This window comes from Phoenix dactylifera, unplaced genomic scaffold, assembly GCF_009389715.1.
Source record: "Phoenix dactylifera cultivar Barhee BC4 unplaced genomic scaffold, palm_55x_up_171113_PBpolish2nd_filt_p 000188F, whole genome shotgun sequence".
Taxonomy (NCBI): Eukaryota; Viridiplantae; Streptophyta; class Magnoliopsida; order Arecales; family Arecaceae; genus Phoenix; species Phoenix dactylifera.
In genome coordinates, this window is record NW_024067715.1 from 806,695 (window position 1) to 821,871 (window position 15,177).

Sequence of the window (15,177 nt, forward strand, 5' to 3'; positions counted from 1 at the left end):
AGTACATGATCAGCAAAACAGGACAGATTAACTAGATGGAAAGTAAAAAAATATAGTGAATTAGAAAATAAACCTCCTTTGCCAGTCCAAAATCCGCAAGTTTCACAGATCCTTTTGCATCAACCAATATATTTGCACATTTGATGTCTCTGGCAGGCAAAGGCAATATATAAATACCTTCAGAGGAAAACTGAAATCACCTACTTAAATACTCAGAGAAATAAATCTTGTAATTCGTACATGATGGCATAATAGAAACTAGGAACTTGTGACAAGATGGTATGAACTTGTGTATTTCCTGACCCAGAAATTATATTGCACTTGATTGCCTTCTTGAGAGGAAGGTAGCTCAGTGACAGATGTTTGTCAGCGTTGAGTGGCAGGAGAGCCAATAGGCAAGGGCCAGCACTAAGGAGAGCCATGTGGAGGGCACGATGACGAGCCAATAGTTTTGGACGCGTGTCGAGAGGGTTGTGAAGGCTATCAAGCCTTTATATGTCGTGCTTCCGTGGACCATTGGAAGTACCCATAAATGAGCTTCCTTTATCACATGATGATGATTGTTAAGGAGTAGATCAGGAAGGCAAATCCAATGAATGCCTATGAGTACATAGACATCATTGAGCTGAGATGGGACCACTAGACGGGTAGGGAGCTACATATAGGAAGTAAAAATATGTATTAAAATAGTTTTTCATAGTTTAGTCTTCTAGTTACTCATGTCATACTAAAACAATTGCAAATTGTATTGGCAACTTACTACTTGAACCCGAAGTTCCAGTACAGCATCCCTGGTATTGCAATGAAAGACGGAATTCTATCCGCCTTGCGCAATGTGATATACAAGATGGAGCGTGATTCAGATGTCACAGCATGGTGTCTTGAGGAGGTTAGTTAATTTAGGTGGGAATCCAATTGTTGGGATTTCCACTTTCAACCCTCATCTAGGAATTTGTTTGTACATTTAAACTCTTTATGTTCCACTGTGTTTAATAACTCGACTCATATAAAAGTATATACATATAATTACATACGAATATATATAAATTTTTGTGTATATATGCATGAATATCCTATGTACAATTGTATATGTATATACAAGCTTAAAAGACATGTGATGCACAAGGCACAATGAAACGAACTAAAATGACAAGCTAAGGAAGCAATATTTATTTTATTGTGCATTTATATATAATGAAACAGTACAATTAATGAAATAAAATTTCATAATGTAGGAGTTCCATTTAAAAAGGGGAATATGGCCCTGCTATGTAAAACCTAGGCATTCAAAAAAAGACTACTTAAGAAAATCTTATGTTATACCTTATAAAGGATAGTCGATTTTCAATTTATTGTTGAAGCAACTCAAGTTGAGGGCCAAACAACGCCCATTTTCAACTATTTGATAGGCAAAATATACCATAATGTAGATTAGAAAAAAAAGAATATATACAATAAATTTATTAGTAATTTAAAAAAATTGGTGATGAAGAGTGAACCCATAGAGAGATCATCTTAGATATATATAATCTGTTTGGAAAATAAATATTGAAAGAAAAAGCATAAAGTAGAATTGAATACATTTACCTATTGAAGAGGTATGTCAGGTTTTAAACAAAGGATAGAGTCCAATGGTCAAACCTGGGCACCAATAGGGAGAGAGGCCTCAAGATCCTAAGCATGGTTTGCTCACAAAAGGTGAGAGTCCCACACTGCATGGGATTTACAAAACAAAGGAAAAGTTCCACAAGGATTGGAAACCAAGGCACAGAAACGAGATTCAGCACATGGATTGAGATTGAGGCTCAAAAATAATGCATTGATTGCAATCAAAGAAGCATGAATATTGAAGACTAACATGGCTTCACAAATGATTTTCTCTGATCTTTCGTAAAATATTGTAATTTCTTGGCCCTAGATTTCCCTTGCTAAAAGTATATAAAGCGTAAATATATATACACATATACATTCATATAGATACATATACATACATGAATACATATATACATATATGCATATATATTTATACACAAATTTTTATGTTTGTACCACGGTACATGCCAGACACACTATGTTCCCTATCACTATGGTCCATTACATGTTTTGGAATATTGCCCTCATTAACAAACTAAATGAGTTTCTTCCAACTCACACTCTCCTTCAAAGTACTATTTTCTTAATATCGACACATGATCATCAAACACAAGGTAATACAAGCAACAAGTTGATTAGAAACATATGATTAAAATTTTCTGACTTCTATTATTTGTTTTAAGATAATCAAGTACATTCAGACGTATATAATAGCATGTTACTAATTATAAATTACCTCAATTTTGTTACCTGTGCACCACATTTCGATTATGTAGATAATTCAAGCCGTTCAGAATTTGCCTAGTGTATGCAGAGACTTGGGAATCTTTCAGATGATACTTCTGATATAAAGATGCCAAGGAACCTTGAGTAACAAGTTCAAGGAAAATGTACAATTTTGCTTCTTCCTGCAAGTAATTTATATGAGTTAGTAAAATGACAAATATAGATGAAATAAATAATAATGAAATCATAACAAAAGTCTTTATTGAGGAGTCATAGTTTCTAAAGACAACGGGAGATCTCAAATACAATCAAAAAATGCATCATAAAATTAACTCCAAGAAGCAAGGTTGGCCGAACCGGACCGTATTGCCCACTTCGGCCTGTACCGAGCCGACCTAGTAAGAGACCAGGTCAGTTCAGCTATTAAAAGCGAGACCGATCCCAAACCGGCTGGAAAAGGCTAAAACCGAACCGAGCCGACAAGAATCGGCCAATTCTATTCGAACTCGGGCCGCCCTCCCCCTTTCTTTGTTTTGTCATCAAATGATGTTGGGAAGGCCCAAGAAAGCCTTCCCAACATTTATTCTTTTCTCTAAACCTCTCCCCTTCCCCCCATGGCAATCACACCAATTTAGCACGATTGAAAGAAAATCCAAGCTTAAATAAGGTGTGCTTCCTCTCCCCAATCTTATTCCCTCTATTTTTGGGGGGCTCCAAAAAATAGCTCAAAATTTGCAAATAAGAAAATATCATGCCAAAAATTTTAATTTTAGCTTGATTTTATGATAAGTTGTAGATCTACGGATGATCTACACCATAACATAAAAATTTTTAATATTTGGATTATATAGAAATTTTAAAAATTAAAAATATATTTTTGGATTAAAAAATATAAAAATAAAATTAAAAAAACTGTAAAATCAGAAGCATTTTTAGGGGCATGCAAGCTACTCTCTAGTAAAATATAGTGTCTATTTATTCAAATTTTGATGCGATAATACGCACAGTGGCCTATGCCTGAATTTAGAAAAAATTTAAAAATAAGTAATAGCATTTAATGCATTTCCACAGGCCTAAAAAAATATATGTAACATCCATTATTGGATTCTAATGAATCTGAACTGAAACTAATTTTTTAAAATATTTATATTTAAAAAAATAATTTAAAAAATAATTAAAAATATATAATTAATACCAAAAATTATGAAAAAATTAGTAGTACATAATACATATTTCAAAAGTATTTTTTGAAGTAAAAAACATAGTTTTTTGAATTTATGATATTTAAACATATTTTTTAATTTAAAAATTACTAAAAATATATAATAAATAAATAAATATGAAAAATTAGTATTATGTATTAGATAAATCAGATATATTTTCTGAGGTGAAAAATTTATCTCTATTGTAACAAAAATTTTTCATTTTTAAATAATTGATAAGCTGACGTACTTAATAAACCCGCAAGAATGGAACCATAAAAGAAAAAGGAGCTAAAGTGTGATATTAGTTGAAATCATGGGCAAATACTCTCGAGTCGGCACCATTTGAAATGCAACTGGTGCAACACAGAATTCAAGAGAGGAGAGGTAACCAAAATGAAGTAGCACTTAGCTGGTGGTTATCCCGACGTAACTATATGTCGAAAATGCCCACAGATGGTTCAGCAGCTGATGAAAAAGCACTTTCCTGATTTCAAAACAGCAAAGGAGAGGGTTGCCAAGAAGAAAGTAAAGATAGGCCGCTGAGCGGTAGAGCTACTTTCCTATCACTCTAGAAAGTTAGAGGAGGCCTCCGCTCGAGATGACAAGGAGGCACAGATTCAGGCTGCCATTCAGACGAGCCTGGACAATCAGTAGCAGCGGGATGAGGTGGCCAGGCATAGGACTCGATTTGGGCCCTCATATGACGAGTTGGGCTCCGATTCTGCGAGCGCAGGGCAGATCCAGAGTTCAGAAGAACCTCCTCAAACAAAGAGGCCGTCAACAGAGGCGGTGGCCGTATTGCGTCTATGTTAGTGGTTTTTAATAGCAAAAAAAAGTCATGTAGAGAGATTCCACTAGGAGCCACCATCCATAATTTAAATCCAGATGGCTTTCCCAGCATAGATTCGACGCAACAAAGGATTGATATAATGCTAAAGAAGAATAAGAAGAAGGATATATAGCGAGCTATTCGATCATAGTTCCACTTCAGCCACATCCCAGCAAATGTGGCAGACAATACTTACTATAGTCTGCCATTTACTACATGCAGGTTGTCGGTCTCGGTGTAGATCCTTCAGGACCGAAGGACATCTACGGTGAGCTTCTTGACAATAATAATGAGAAGCTAGAGAAGTGGATTGCCTCATGCAAGAGCAAGTGGCCCATGTATAGACTAATGGTGATGTGTGATAGTTAGATCGGTCCTACCAAGCAAAGCATTATTAACTTCTTAATATATTGTGACACGAAGACTTTCTTTCTCAAGTCGATTGATGCTGCCGATCAGGTGCACGATGCTATGTAAATCTTTAGTTGATCGAGGAGGTGATTAATCAGGCATAAGAGAAGAATGTCGTGCAGGTCATCACTGATAATGGACCACAATATAAGACCATCAGGAATATCTTGATGGAGTGGTGGCCACATTTTTTGGACCCCATGTGCTACACATTGTATCAACCTCATGTTGATAGATATTGCGAAGATTCATAGGATGCAGCAGACAGTGGAGACAACCCAAACCATCACCAGATATATTTATAAAGATACATGGGTCGTTTCACTGATAAGGAGATATACAGGAAGAGAGATCTTAAGACCAGGAGTGACACGGTTTGCTACCAACTATGTTGCACTTGATAGCCTTCTTGAGAGAAAAAAAGTTCTACGTTAAATGTTTGTCCGTTCCGAATGGCAGAAAAGTAGATTTGCAAGGGCCGACACTGAAGGGAGCATTATCGAGGACTTGGTGATGAGGCAGACACTCCAATAGTGGGCCGAGAAGATAGTGAAGGCTATCAGACCATTGTATGAAGTGCTTTAGGCCGTGGACAGCGAGATGTACCCCTAGATTTGCTTCTTGTATCATATGATGGAGAGGACAAAGATTCAGATGGAGGCAGATCCGACGTATTCCCAGTAGTACATCAACATCATTGACTGGCGGTGGGACCACTAGATGGTAGGGACTTGCATCTAGAAGGTAAGCAAGAATATTAAAAATTAGACTGCTTCTGTACTTGTACATTTTTACTAAGACAATAATGAACTCCATCTATAGCATACTACCTGAACCCAAGGTTTTAGTACACCGTAGCTAGAATCAATATGGATGACAAACTTCTAGCCGCTCTATGTAATGTGATTTACAAGATGGAGCCTAATCCAGAAGTCGTGGCCCTATATTTAGAAGAGGTAAGTTAACTTAAGTAACATGTGTAAGTTAACTAGTATCTTCAATTATTAACATATTACAATACAGTTCTTTTCATAGACCAAAATATTTAGAGAGGGCACTGGCAGCTTTAGAGTCTCGGCAGCCGTCGTAAGTAAGAAAAATATGAATCTAGATATATTACACATCAGGAGGACATTTACCTGATGTTAGATGGTTACTAATATGATACTATCTTATGTGTAATTTTTTTCAATATGTTTGCAACTAAATGGTCGATTTATTTTGGTTTGTCCGCGAAAAATCTTAAGCGAGAGACAGTATCCTCGAGTAGATGTGAGCACAACTTGTCCACATTCGCCCTCATCCACAGCAAGTAGAACAACCGTTTGACATAGAAGCGCTTCATCAACCTTATAAATGTTTATAACAATCTGAGATTGAGGTTGAAGTCTATACAGGACGAAGTGAAGCTAAAGTACACTGATCTGATCCATAGTATTTTTGTTGATGATGAGGATGATCCTATGATCAGATGGCTTATGGGCCAACAGCAGGAGCCGAAGCTTGATGAGTGAGGATTGCCTCCACAACCGGCCAGTTTCGTAGCCAGCGAGGCTAGAGTCAATGCAAGGCAATGGGCAGAGAGCAATATTCCACGCATCCTTTCAGCTGATCAACCATAACCACAAAGGTCACTGGCAAGCATGGAATGCCGTACCGGCCCGTACGGGCCGGTACGTACCGGTTCGGTCCTAGACCGGTACTGGAACCACTAAAAAATCGGCATTTTCCGGTTTTTTAGCCGAACCGGCCGGTACGGGTGCGTACCGGCCGGTTCGGAGCCCGTACCGGCCGGTACCGGTACGAGACCGGTACCGGCCTCGTACTGGTGCGAACCGGACGATTTTTTTTTTTTTAGAACCACAGCGCGGCACTGTGGTTTTTGAAACCACCGCGTACCGGCCGGTACGTACCGAACCGAACCGGTACCGGTACGGCGGACCTTGCTGGCAAGGAATGCTAAATCGGGCCGTATCGCCCGGTTCAGCCCGTACCGAACCGACCCGATCTCCGACTGGGTCGGTTCGGCGTTAGAAAATGGTTCTGGCCCCTATAGTTCTGGAACTACATTGGTAACGAGCCGAAACCAGCCGGTACTAGAGGCATATCGGATCCAATTTGGCTAGAAATCGATGTGAATTGGTCGGTTCACGCCGATTCCACTTTAATTTGGACTTTTGGCCCAAAGCTACGGCACGTGCGTGCCATCGCTTTTGATTTGACCATAATGTGCACGCGCTATGGCCTTTTTGGCCTTTTTTAAAGAAATAAGATGCATCATCTAGCTTCAATCGGGATCATAGAAACATCAAAAAAATCAAAAAATATAAAAAAAATCAAATTATACTTAAATTTATAAAAAAAAGTTTGAAAAAAGAGAAAACTCCCAAAAAATTAAAACATAGGGGCCAAGAATTGCCGAATCGGGCCAACCGGTTCGGTACCGGTTCGAACCAGTCTGAACAGGTTCCGAGCCAGTTCGGCAATCCCTGGTCACTAGGGAGCCAATCACCATATGACTCATTGTCTGAGACATTCTCTCAAAGAGATGCTTAGACAAGGCCACTACGCTACCTGGTCGACTCGGTCAATAGGGCGACATACATCCTCCCAACATAGCCAGACAGAGAGAGGCGCGAAAGATAAAAAGGTAGCTGCTCAACACCAAAAAAAAGAAATAAAAGGCACCCGCAGCCCCTATGAAGAGTGTAGAGGAGTTAGTTCACTCAGATTCAAATACTAGAAGCAACAGTTCTGGTGGTCATGGATTTACTGGCTAGAGAGAGTGGAGGGCAAGAGGCCACCATTTATAAGACAGCCATAAGGTAGTCTTTGATTCACTGGTGAGTCCCAATTTATGCATGCTACATAAGATAGGGACCACGGTGCATGATTTGGTAGAGCTCGTGAAAATACTATTGCATATAGGAGAAAGGCTCGTTGACGTTATTTAGAACACGATGCAGCTGCAGATGACCTTGCACGTGGAGTAGGATACATAGACGATCAGATTCTGAGTCATATATTGGATCCTAGTACTCAAAACCATAAGTAGCCTATGACCCATATAGATACGGATATAGATATGATGCATCTAAGGCAACTTTCGGTGGCTACTACCCTACGCAACCCAAAATATCTTATGAATCAAATTTTACTGCCAGTTTATTCGGAATGGGCCCTTTCACAGCCGTTTTATCAACTAGAAGACATCTCTCGAAGCTAAAGCTTCAGCGAGAGATCTGAGAGTGCTTATAACCCAGAGCACGATCCTTATGGGATGAACATACAAAACTACAATGATGCTTGGTTAGAGGAGTGGGCTGATGCGCCTCCAGACTATGCTAATGATCTGGATATCTACAAGAGGTATCACCACTCGACGAGATTTTAGATATCGGTATGTATGCTATACGTAAATATATGCAATTGATTGTATTATTTTATAGTTAATTTTAGGATATTTCATATTGCTTCTTGTAGCATTCAACATCTCACTAATCATTTTATGTTTTGTATCCCTTTAAAACAACAAAATGCATCATTTAGGCTAAACCGAGATAAAAAAATCAAAAAATATCAAATTAAACTTAAAATCATTAAAAAAATTGAAAATAATGGATTACCAATTAATTGAATTTGAAAAGTCAAAAAATGGGTGTGTTGGTACCGAGTGTCGGTATGGTACCGAAACCGGCACGCCCAAGCATACCATATCGGTACTGTACCGAACCGATACCGTACTGACCCGCTCGCCGACCGGTATGAATCCGGTAGCGGTTTGGCTGACCTTGCCTAGAAGATTTAAATACCTTTACAGAGCTTAAAAGTTCAGACACATCACTTGCATAAATGCGCGCTGATCATGGTGAAGTTGTCATTAACTAAAAGTTCAAAAACTAATAACAATAATTATCTAGTCTTAGTCAATTAGCTAATGCCATGCTTCCAAATGCTTTTCTGAAGATAGTGCCCTCATAAAGACATTTTTGTATGAGATGAACTATTTAAGGCATTAGTGAAATTATCCTTACCTTATACAAGCATATTTTGATGTATTTATCTTGGAATGAGTTTTCTATGTGATACTAGATACCTAAGATCCATGAGAAAATTATAGGAGATTTAGTCATTAATTAGGGAAATTAAAGGAGAGTTAAGAATCATGTTCCTTTGCTCATTCTTTAAGTACATCACAGATAAGAATGAAATTGGAGGTTTCATTCATACAGTTGACAACTATGAAAATAGTGACTCCAACACAGGGTCTGCTATGCCGGTACCGGACACTATACCGGTTGTCCGGCGGCACGAGTCGGTACGGACCCACGCCATACCGTGTCGGGCATGTACCAACACAGAAGACCGTGAGAGAGAGAAAAAGAGAGAGCAGAGGAGGGAGGGAGAGGGAGACGGAGGCCGGCGCTAGTGCGGGTGGCGGAGGCCGTAAAAAATTTTGCATTTTTTAAGTGAAGCCGACAAATTGCTTAAAAATCGCAATTTTTTTTACGGTCGTACCCCTGTTTCGAACGAAACAAGGATTCAGCCACGGCCTCAGCTACTCGCACCAGCACCAGCCTTCGTCGGCCTCCACCACCCTGCACCGGCTTCCCTCCCTCTCCCTCCCTCCCTCCCTCGCTCTCTCTTTTCTTCTCTTTCCTTCTCCTCCGGTAACGGCGTTTCAGTTTCTTTCTCGAAACTATCCCGATAAGCCGCCGGTACAGCTCAGGACGCTCTGAACCGGGCGGTTCGAGATGGTTCCGCCAACCTTGCTCCAACACTTTGTGGATCACATTATATTGATAGGCTGACATAAGGGCACATTTAGCTGAAACCATATTATCAAGATGGACAATATTATCATTGTGTGATAATCTTAACATGTCTCTTGACAAAAGATATCTACATGAACAAGCACTAGCAAGTCACTTTGATGGTAGAGCAACGTAGACTAAGAAGAAAGATATGCCGTACCATCCTGAACCAAGTAGCACGGGGCGTATCGTACCGGTTTGGTACCGGTACTCGGTGCAGGTGGCGTACCAAGTGTATGGGTGGAGCAACGTAGACTAAGAAGCAAGGTATGCCATACCGGCCCGAGCTGGGCAGCATGAGGCATACCATACCATAGCAATTCGCTACCAGTACCTAGTACGGGTGCATACCGAGTGTACAGGTGGTGTACTAAGTATTGCACTAGTACAAAGTCCGATACTGAGACAACGAACCTTGCTAAAAAGTCTATCTATAATGTCCTATTAGGTGTGCAAGACTTTCACGGAGGTCATGTAAGATATTCAACAAGGAACCTTCATTTTGCATATGTTTTTTGGGGAAATTGTTTCTCCAATGTAAGATTAATTCTGGGTCCTAAGGAATGCATGCCCTGTTATTAGTTGACAAAATTACATTATTTTCTTGAAGGGTAGTTGCACATGGTCATGCCATAACTTGGAGGAACAAAAATCTCATGCCCTGTTATTAGTTTGACAAAATTATATTATTTGGCCCATGGAATGCCGTACCGGCCCGTACCGGCCGGTACGGGCCAGTACGTACCGGTCCGGTCCTAGACCGGTACCGGAACCACAAAAAAACGGGTATTTCCCGATTTTTAAGTCCGTACCGGCCAGTACCGGCCTCGTACCGGTGCGAACTGGCCGGTTCGCACCGGTACGATTTTTTTTTTTAGAACCACAGCGTCTCGCACTGTGGTTTTTGAAACCACCGCGTACCGGCCGGTACGTACCGGATCGGACCGGTACCGTACCGGTCTGGCCGGCCACCGGTACGCCAACCGGTACCGGTACGGCGAACCTTGATTTGGCCCAAGGTACGCGGTACCGACTGTACCGATGTACCGGTGGGCATCAGTACCGATACGGTACTGAACCAAACCGAGCCGAACCGGTACGGTACCGATGGGGCTAAAAGCCAAAAAAAATTTGGAGCTGGTACGGGCCGGGACCGGATCGGTACGGTCCGGGACCGGGTCGGTACGGGCCGGGACCGGTCGGTACGGGCCGAGACCGGTCGGTACGGGCCGGGACGCGTCGGTACGGGCCGGTACCGAAATATGTAGCTGTACCATACCTGTAGGGTCCGGTACCGGTATGTACCGGCCGGTACCGATCTGTACCGACCGGTACGGCAGACCATGATTTGGCCTATGATCTAGTGAAATTATCGGAACCGCTATTGAAAATCATGTATCTTGATCCTTCACCATAACTATGTTTTCTCAATGAAACTTTTGATTTTATGTCAGTGATAATTTGATTTATGTCATGGCATAAAATTCTTGTGTTTCTCATTGAAAACTAGAATTCTTGCTTGTTGTAGAATTTTACTGAACTTTCTAGCTCACTTTAGCTACTATACAGGTCTAAAGTCAGTCAAGTAAGTGATTGTAATGGGCCTTTCGCATAAGTGGACTTGGTGACTGGGAGTTGCCTTTTTGGATCTACTGGCTATTGAAGCAACACCAAACAACATCATTTTTCCGTGTTGTATTAATATCATTAAAGGTATAGTATTGTGTATTAGAGGACATATTTGAATTGAAATTTAAGTTTTATCTTTAATATCTTGGGTTATAATATATGTTTACTTATATATTGGTGGATCATATGGATTATTTTGAGGATCTTAAAATTTCAATGATGTTTTGAGCAATCATTATAGTCACTCCTTGAGAGTCAAGCAATTTTAAATTTCAGGCCCTAAACTCAAACCAACATGAGTTCAAGTCTCAAGTGCTCTAAATCTTGGTCCAAAGTTCAATTTTGAATACAGTGTGGACCGAGCCAGATGACATTGACTCAATTAAATTTGGCAAAATAAATTCATCCAAAGGCTAAAAGTTCCAAAATGCCACAAAATAGAACAAGGAAAAAGAAAACATGGATTATCATAGATTTTATTGTATTATTTCGTCATCACATGGTGTGTCATTTTGGTATAAAAGAAATAAATTTATAGAAATTAAAAATCACGTTTCACATTATTTTGGAGTGTGATAGCTTGACATTTTGATTTTTAATTACCCATGAAACATGGAGATAGATGAAACAGGATACAAATACAATACAACATACATATGCCAATAAAGCAAGTTTAGAACTAAGGTTCGCCGTACCGGTACCGAACCCCGTACCGGTGCCGCACTAATATAGGTGTACCGAGTATCGGTACGGTACGGTATGCGGTACGCCAGGCGTACCGACATTGGTGTACCGATACCGGTACCCATCAGTACGGGTACGGTACGCTCGGTACTGACCGGTATCGATCGGTACAGCGAACCTTGTTTAGAACAAATAGAATATCCTACTTAGGACATCAACATAAATAGATAAATAAACAAATATACATATTATTTCTATGTGAAAAAGTATTCATAAAGATGATGGATGATGACAACAACGTAGTTCCTACTTTATAATAGCATAAACATCAAAGAACTCCATTTATTCATCATTCAAATCCATAGACTGTGCTATGTGCTCCATTTACTAGATCAACATTACAAATTCTAAAATTAACCATTCATCATTTTCATTGTCAAAAGTTCACACTTATCAAAGGGAAGGAAAAAATCCTCTCTCAACCCAAAACATATGCAGGAAGTATCACCTAAAAGCATTTATGAGCTGTCTAGAGCTTTTTTAAATTTAAAATAGGATACTCGGGAACAGTATCTAACATGTAATCTAGTCAAATCCAATACATATCAATGTCTGATAATTATCGCATATGATCATAGCATGCAATTTGAAGTTTACATGTAGCCTAGATGATGACCTACATGTCTTGACATAAGAGCCCCTAGTTGCCAAACATATGACTTAAGAAAATGCTTCCAAATCAAAACATGGAACCCATTTATGATGGTTCTAGTTCCAAAACTCTTAAATCTGAGTTAAATCTTGAGAAAATGTTACTACTTACTATAATTCAAGGAATTAAAGAAATTATTAAAACTTAGATAAACGATAACTGGCACAACAAGTTAACTTTAAGGGAAGCTCTGAAACCAGGCCTGTTTCAACCAAAATTCAGTTGCAAAGTTTCATCCAAAAGAAGTATAAAATTTACAATCAACTCTTTGGACTGAGAACAACAGTCAGGTTGCCTAATGAAAACAGGGAAATGAAACAAGTAGAAGGAGAAAATAGTATTAGAAGTTCTTCTTACTTGTACAATTAAGCTAACAATGTTAAGGTTGCAAGAAAATAGTTAACAGAGCTCATCATCTTGGAAGCTAAAAAACCAGGTATTACAGCTTAGGTCTTAAAAAAATATATGGAAAAAAAACTTCAAAAGAAGACACAGCACTTGAGAATGCAAAATTAGATAATTTTTTCCATTATGATCGTGTATCTATTGAAGAGCACAAAGCAAACAAACTGAGAACAAAATTCAAGTCACAGCACAGAATACCTTGTCTGTTCCAAAATACTGAACTATGTTCTCATGTTCAAAACGACTTAAGAGCGCAATCTCCTGGAAGCACAAGTTTGGAATCAGATAGAGCAACCTCAGAAACTATAAAGTCAAACAGGTTCATTCCCAAACAAATTAGAAAGAACTTAGCAACATTTTCAGGTTCAAAAATCAGGATCACAGGATGATAGACTGTCACTACTTGGAACATAATATGTAAACAATTTTTTCAAGAGCGACTTCACATAGTCTCACCTGTTCCAGTTGAAAAATGCACTGCTTGGCATTGCTCCCTTGGTCAAGCAAGGATACTTCTTTGACAGCAAAGAAAAATCCAACACTGCACAAGATGACAATATAAGCATTGTGAATGCAGGGAAAAACAATATGTTCCTGCCAACGTAACCATATCAAGATAGTTATGAGCAGAAAGAACAACCTTTGAATCAACTCAAGTATTATATAAAAGCAAAGTTTTAACAACCCAAGACCTTATCCAAAAACGCTAACGAGAATGTATTATTTGGGTTCCTCGGCCTTGTACCCAAGATCTATCTAGCACATAACCAATATAAGACAAAACAAACATCCACATGGATCCTCACACACTCCGCCTATTTAAGCCCTAGTGACCTTGCTACACTAAAGGTCCAAATCCAATCACAAATACTTCAATCAGCCTATGATCAGTCCTAAATGGGCTCGTGCAACAATGTCTCCAAGTCCACACGGGCTATGGGCTGAATTTGCTCTCCTACCATTTGCAATGATTCAGAGCCTTAAGCAAAAAGGCTAGCCGAAAGATACTGTTTGAGTTGCTTGGCCCTGTATAAGTATCCAAGATATATCCAACTCATAATTGGTGTGGGACTATAACACGCCTATAAAACCTCATCCAAAAAGGCTAGCCAGAAGGTAATGTTTGGACTTCTTGGCCCTATGTAAATAACCAAGATCTAATCCAATGCATAACTGATGATGCGGGAATGCCCACATGGGTCCTTAGCAATAGTCTAGGGCAAATCTTAAGGACAATACATAAGATTCAAGCAATTATTGTAGGCAGATATCCTAGACTCTTTCAATAGTTAAGCAGACCAGTATCATACAATGAGGAATAGTAGAGGTATTTCAAAAAAAAAAAATAATAAATAATATTAGTAATGCAGTTTGGAAAACGAAATAGATAGAGTTTAATCAAATTCAGAATTAGAATGATAGACTTGCTTATAATGAGAGTAACCAAGGCAACTCCTAGTATGAATTCACAATTGTTGATAGAAAAAGAAAATTTATCAATTCCAAAAACTTTCTATATTACCTTGGCCTTGCATAAGCATGTCGTCTCAAGAATAACTTTGATGGGTGCTTGATAAGGTGGCAAGGAATTCACAAATTGGTTTCTTGGTGAGAAATGACTCTAGAAGAATATTATAGCGAAGATCTATTCCTTGTTAGGCTAACCTCACTGTGTTTGTGGAGCTTAAAGCAACCTAAGATAGGGTGGTCCTGAGGTATGCAGAACTATCACAGATTGGCTAAGGAAGAAACTTATGAACATTGTATTTTTTCCGCAACAAGGCCCAAAACAAGATTTTTTCACGTTTTTAGAGAGTGCAACATGATGACCCCAACCAATATAGAGAAAACTACTTATATATGTGGATACAAAATATGAAAAGTGAACCGTTCTATTAAGGTGCTAAGTGGTGCAAGCATGGATTGCCGAACCGAGCCGAACTGCCTAGTTTAGGCAGTACCGAGCCGACCCAGTGTGAAACCGAGTCAGTTTGCCTTTAATTTTCGGTTCCGGCCCCGAACCGTCCAGAACCGGCCGGTAAGGGTTCGTACCGGCCAGACCAGTGCAAACCGGCCTGGAACCGGTTAGTTCTGTTCAAACTCAGTGCGAACCAACCGATTCGCACTGACTTGACCTAATTCCGAACTGGGTCCCCTCTTTTGAGTGGT

General features: G+C 39.4%; 1 protein-coding gene across 13 annotated transcripts in view; it reads right to left on the reverse strand.

The window, feature by feature from the left end:
* Positions 1-15,177, reverse strand: part of LOC103696066 (mitogen-activated protein kinase kinase kinase 9-like) — a 73,590-nt gene that overhangs the window by 43,139 nt on the left and 15,274 nt on the right. For 10 of the 13 annotated variants that reach the window (XR_005507476.1, XR_005507479.1, XR_005507477.1 and 7 more), the window contains exons 2-5: positions 13,465-13,549; positions 13,207-13,269; positions 2,344-2,501; positions 74-149 (exon numbers count right to left, since the gene is read on the reverse strand). Coding sequence is in view for 8 of the 13 variants with exons in the window: in XM_039117174.1 (XP_038973102.1) it covers positions 74-149; positions 2,344-2,501; positions 13,207-13,269; positions 13,465-13,549 (382 nt within the window). In the remaining 5 variants the exon portion in view is untranslated. The remainder of the gene's footprint in view (positions 1-73; positions 150-2,343; positions 2,502-13,206; positions 13,270-13,464; positions 13,550-15,177) is intronic. The other 3 variants (XR_005507480.1, XM_039117179.1, XM_039117175.1) reach the window with 2 other exon arrangements.